This window comes from Catharus ustulatus, chromosome Z, assembly GCF_009819885.2.
Source record: "Catharus ustulatus isolate bCatUst1 chromosome Z, bCatUst1.pri.v2, whole genome shotgun sequence".
NCBI lineage: Eukaryota > Metazoa > Chordata > Aves > Passeriformes > Turdidae > Catharus > Catharus ustulatus.
This window is the reverse complement of record NC_046262.2, coordinates 29627736-29633735: the sequence shown is the minus strand read 5'-3', so window position 1 is coordinate 29633735 and position 6000 is coordinate 29627736. Positions and strand designations below refer to the sequence as shown.

At 36.9% G+C, this 6000-nt stretch overlaps 1 protein-coding gene across 50 annotated transcripts in view; it reads left to right on the top strand.

Annotated features, from left to right (window-relative positions):
* PTPRD (protein tyrosine phosphatase receptor type D) overlaps positions 1-6000 on the top strand; it is a 1216292-nt gene that overhangs the window by 1080407 nt on the left and 129885 nt on the right. For all 50 annotated transcript variants that reach the window (XM_033085150.2, XM_033085149.2, XM_033085148.2 and 47 more), the window contains one exon: positions 398-979. In XM_033085150.2, the coding sequence (XP_032941041.1) occupies positions 398-979 (582 nt within the window). The remainder of the gene's footprint in view (positions 1-397; positions 980-6000) is intronic.

Genomic DNA, 6000 nt, shown 5'->3' with positions numbered 1-6000 from the left:
TAGTCATTTAATTTTTAGAATTGCTGGGTGTCCAAGTGTCGTATTCACTGAGTAATTGGAAACATGAAGTTCCAAAAAAATTTGAAAATTCGACTGTCTTTGTGAATTGTCTTTCTATAAGATTCCTCTTCTGCATATGGTTTTGGATCTATTATGGAAGTCAGTATCATTAGTTTGTGACAAATGAACTGCATTGAACAGAACTTGAAGATTTTCCAATAGATTTTGGAGGAAATTATAATTGACAAAAGCTTACTCTGAACAGATTGCTCCTTCTTTCCATTTCATCTTCGTCTTTTATTTTTGTTTTGTTGTTATTGTTTGTAAGCTTTTTATTCTAATAAAGAATGTCTGCTGTTACATAGTGCTAACTGTGTTCTTTGCTGTTTGGATTTAGCCTTACCCAAACCTCCTGGAACACCTGTGGTGACAGAAAGCACAGCAACTAGCATAACATTGACTTGGGACTCTGGAAACCCTGAGCCAGTTTCTTACTACATAATCCAACACAAACCCAAAAACTCCGAGGAGCCATATAAAGAAATCGATGGAGTGGCCACGACACGTTACAGCGTGGCTGGCCTAAGCCCATATTCAGAGTATGAATTTCGGGTGGTTGCTGTAAATAACATTGGGCGAGGGCCACCCAGCGAACCTGTGTCAACACGGACTTCCGAGCAAGCACCTTCCAGTGCCCCACGCAATGTGCAGGCCCGTATGCTGAGCTCCACCACCATTCTGGTACAGTGGGAAGAGCCTGAGGAGCCCAATGGGCAAATACAAGGGTACAGAGTTTATTACACCATGGACCCCACTCAACACGTTAACAGCTGGATGAAGCACAATGTGGCTGACAGTCATATCACCACTATTGGGAATCTCGTGCCCCAGAAAACATACTCTGTGAAGGTTCTTGCTTTTACTTCTGTTGGGGATGGACCACTTTCTAGTGACATTCAAGTCATCACTCAAACAGGAGGTAAGCTAGCAATTAGCATATTTGTTGAGAGAGACTTTCAGTTTAAAATGTTGCAAAATAAACTACCCCTCGAGTATAGCCAGTTTATTCAGGCAATTTTTGCAGATAATATTGTTTCAATTCCATGGTATGTTACCTTTTTAGAGTGGAAATTACCCCTTCATGGTTTCTTTCTTCATCGGTGTCAAGAAATTTATCTGCAGTGCAACTAAAGTCTCAGGAGGACCTTCGGCCTGGAGATGGCCAAATCTTACAGCTTTTGTTTGGCAGTGCTCTGTGCACTAAACCTATTTGTCATTAGCTCATCATAGCTTTTATTGAGGTGTTACTTGGGGGTTCTGGTAGGTTTTGTTCAGGTACGCGTAGTTTTCCTATGCTATTTCACTCTAGGGAATGTTGTTTTTGAAATTTAAAATGTATGTGCACTGCATGTGTATTCAACTAGTTGATAAGATTCTGAAACTTGAAACAGAAAACATGAAAGCATTAAATAAAACAAACCTTCCTGTGGGTTCAAGCAAGCAGGTTTATACACATTGGATTTATAAGTCAAATCAAACCTGCCCCTACAAAATGCATACCACAGGGCCACTATTTTCTCAGTTTATGTTTGCAGTTAGGTTGTTTTGTTTCTTTTCAAGAACTTTTAGGTCCATGAACTAGTTTTATTAGTAAAGGACAAGCGAGCACAGTAAAAAACATGGCAGAAAAGTTTTTATGAAGTCTAGAGTGAGAAGCTCTGGTAGAGTTACACTGCACAAAGTGTTTTATTGTAGCAATAAGAAATAAAAGGTCCTTTTGTCAAGCAGTTTGGAGAAAGCTGTATAAAGTATTATTGTAGGCCAGTGTTTTCCTAGAAATATATAATAGTGCTTGAATTTTTTAGTACAGGAGAGTTTTCATTGCAGAATTTAGCATCCCTCAAATTCTTAAGAACAAATCTCTAAAGTATAACTGTAGACATTTATGTTTCATCCTGTTTTTTACTTCTGCATTTTGCCAATATGCATTTAATAAAGACAGAAATTGATCTTTTGTCCTGGAATCTTTCGAGGTGTTGTGTAGCACAAAGATCTAGAATTACCTTTTGCAGTTTCTCAGCTAAGAAGTTACAAAATGTTTAGGTCTTATGGTAGTAGATCAAAATGTGTCTGTGTGCACACGCAAATGTAAATATATACACCATAGTTTAATTTTGGCATTTGCACCCATTTTCAAAGACCTAGTTTTTGTATCGACATCTGACTTCTGATTGAATCCACATGCATAAAGCTTTTCCAGAAGAAGGTTTAGTGAGCTCCTTATCTGTGTTTTCACTGACAACTGTAAACCTCTTAGATTAGCAAGTGTCTGACAGTGGCTTCCCCAGTGAAGGATGAAGGAATCAAAATAATGAGCACTGAGGCTCAGCTGGACTGGCCCAAGTTACATTACTTCCTGAGGTCACTTCAGAGAAGCAAGCATGTCCATCTGTTTCCAATTACTGTTGCAATCTGAAGAAATTACAACAGTAACAGTGCTGGAGGGTTTCTCAAGACATGAATTCAGTGTTTAATTGTGACTGTGTTAAAGAAATTGCAAGAAAGCAAAGAGTGGAGCATACCGGAAGTATATTTATGCACTGATACTTTTAATTGAAGTACAAATGTTTCCAGTCATACAAGACATAAAAACTAAGAAAATCTAGTGAAGTTGTTCAGTTCAGGGTATGGGTAAAAGCTAGGATTTCACTATTTCTATATCCAGTAGTTTCTCTTCAGTGGATATCATAGAAAAACATGCCCTCCTTGCCCTTCTCTTCCAGATTTGCTTTAATCTGAATATGTTAGTTTAAGTCTCTCAAAATTAAACACATTCCAAATATTAAAGTGAATATAAAGTGCCATTTAAGAACAGGGAAAATGGATTTATTGGAAACATTTTAGAGGCGTTAAAAGAGGAGTGGGAGGCTGATTATATTTGGTTGATTTTATTTTAAACAAATACGCCTGCCATTATATATGTTTAGCTTAACCCTCACTTTGGGGATATTAGAGCATATATAAAACAAAATCTTGCTGATATGTGTGACTTAGAGGCTCTGCTAGATGGTTCAAAGCTTTCCTGCCTTAAATGTATTCTGATCTTTGGAGAGAGGTTGTAAAAATGAATAATCTGTTCTTTAAAACGCTATTCAGAGGAATTTTTGTCTTCTTAATACAGCAGAATTGTTCCTTTGAAATGGTTTGATTGGCTTTTGTCTTTGCAGGTCAGCTGAAACTCTGCTGGTAGTGAAATTTAGATTTTTAATTAAAATACTGAGTTGGAAGATATAGTTTGAGGGGAAAAGAAGGATTTATTTTTCAGACAAACAGACCCTGAAAAAACCCCAAAGGAGTTCTATTTTGGTGTTCAATACTTTTCTCAAGCATTTGAAGGCAAAACTATGTCCTATTTCCCAGTTGTCTTCAACAGTGCTTTCTTTATGGCAAAAAGACACCATTTTAACAGATTCTGTAATCAGAAAAGAGCTGTGGAGCTGAGCCTTTTGAGAAAAACAAGATAAATTCCAAAAGTTTAGCTAGTCCTTATTCTGCATTTTATGCCAAAGGATTAGATTCTGTTGAGAATGGAGTCAGGACTGGTCTATTATGTAGGTAAATTGACTTACCTAGAAAAAAGAAATATTGATATGAGTTTCAGTGTGATATTAAAATAGTTGCTTTTGGGTTTGTTTGGGTTTTTTGGTTTTTGCTTTTGGTTTTGTTCTTGGTTTTAGTTTGGTTTTTGTTAGTTAGTTAGTTAGTTAGTTAGTTAGTTTGTTTGTTTGTTTGTTGTTTGTTTGTTTGTTTGTTTGTTTTGCTTTGTTGAAAACAAAATTTGTTTGTGTCCAGTTTAGCTTCTCAGGACCCACTTCTGATAACCCCTTTCTGGGTTAAACTGGTCATAAAAATGTGTACTCTGAGCAACGTATTTTAATCTGTGTGTACCAGGAAAATTGAGAATTTTGTACTGTCTGCATTTGGGTTTCATTTCATTTCATTTCATTTCATTTCATTTCATTTCATTTCATTTCATCTTACAAAGAGAGGATAGCTACTGAAGGAATAAAGTGAATCTTGTTTTTGTTCTGAGCTTAGGTAGCAAGAGAGGAGGGAGATACACAAGGTCTATTGGATAGTGGAAAAAGAGAGAGAGGAAAAAAATGAATAAATGTTTAGAGAAATGAATGTATATCTGTTAGCATACATTTCTGTGGAAAAAAGACCTTAAAATACAAAACATATTGTTAATTTTAAATAAAGGATTGTCCATTATTTGAAAACTGAGGTTTATTATAATTATAAAAGACTAATGATTTGAACATAGGAAAAAGGAGAATAATGAAGAGGGCACCTAAATGGAGCCTTAGATTCAACAAAATTAAGTTTCTGGATTTCTTATGGTAAAAGATGATCAGAAATTCAGAGAAAGAGTTGATAACAAGGTAGTACGGTTCTATGTTATAGCAAGGTAGCTACTTTACCAGACATTAATTTTTTTGGGAGGAGCACATGAGCAGGGAAACCTGATTTCTCTGAAACTCCACAGTTGTAGCCTAGTATCTTTGTGAAGCATTTCATGAAATGGACTACCACGTGAATAGAGTTGAGAGCATGTAGCTAGAAACTCAACTCAAAGCAAGAAGCAGGTGGGAGAACTGCTGAACATTTAGGGTTGAAAGGTACCTCTGGAGACCATCCAGTCCAACTCCTCTGACAAGGCAGGGTCACCTGGAGCAGGTGACAAAGGAACACAGCCAGATGGTTTTTGAATGTCTCCAGAGAGGGAAACACCACAACCTCCTTGTGCAGCCTGTTCCAGTTCTCTGCCACCCTTAATATAAAGAGGTTCTTCCTCCGGTTGAGGAGAAACTTCCTATGTTATACTTTATGGCCACTTCTTCATCCTGTCTCTGAACACCACTGGGAAGAGTCTGCCACCATCCCTGTGGCACCCTCCATTGAGATGCCTACATGTATTGATGCTGAGGTGGGGTAGAGGACAGCTTTTTAACTGACTAATATTTAAAAATTTCGCTCAAGGGGTATTTATGGTTAGGTAGGATAGACTATTTCAGCTTTTGAATAACTCCACTACTCTCAATGCACAGGTAGCTTTTGTGAATTGTCCTAGTCTCTATTTTACTTCATTTAAATGTTATCGTAATGAGTTCAGTATTGAGGATCTTACCTTCACACATTGATAATTTATCTCTTCACTTCTCTAGTCATTCATACAAGACCAGGTGGACTCTGTCTTAAAGACTGATAACATGTTTATTTTATGCTCTGGGCTCCCACTATGTTAGTAAGAGATAATATTTGAAGAAAGCAATTTATGGATTTCTGATTACTTTTCACATAATGTACTGTGGTTGTTTTTAAATTTAAAATGTAGCAGGTAATTACTTTGAGTACTGTGTTTCTTTTTTTGATACTGCAAAGCTGCAAGCCTCATCTATCTTCAGACTCATTTGAAGAGTCTATTTCAGTTGTAGCAGAGAGACAGCGGGAGAGCACAGTGCACATATTACCCATTTTATTTTGTATGTTACTCATTTTATTTTTTAATTATATTCTATTAGGACTTGTTTTTTTCCTAAAATGCCTGTATTGTTTACAAAGCAAAAACTCTGGGGCACAGTAGCTCTTCAGTTGTAAGAGTTCCTCTGTAGAGTTTCATGCTTCTTTCAGAGAAATCAGAAGCATAAACTCTTCTTCCCTTCAGGTTCCCTACTGATTGTAAATTCTTTTGATCCATTTATCATCCTTTGCAAAGCTGATTTCTTATTGAACTCATTGAGTTTTTATCTAGGTATGGATTTTACCCTAGCAATGTCATGGGACTCTTTCTGTTTTGGAGACTCTCCTCTTTTTCCATTCTCACTTGCATACCCAGCATGGTCCTGGAGTAGTTTTCTGATTGCCTCAGCCAGCTGAATTGCGTGCAGGAAGATCAAATGCCTTTCTGAGGTCCTATTTTATGATCCTGTTCTGTCA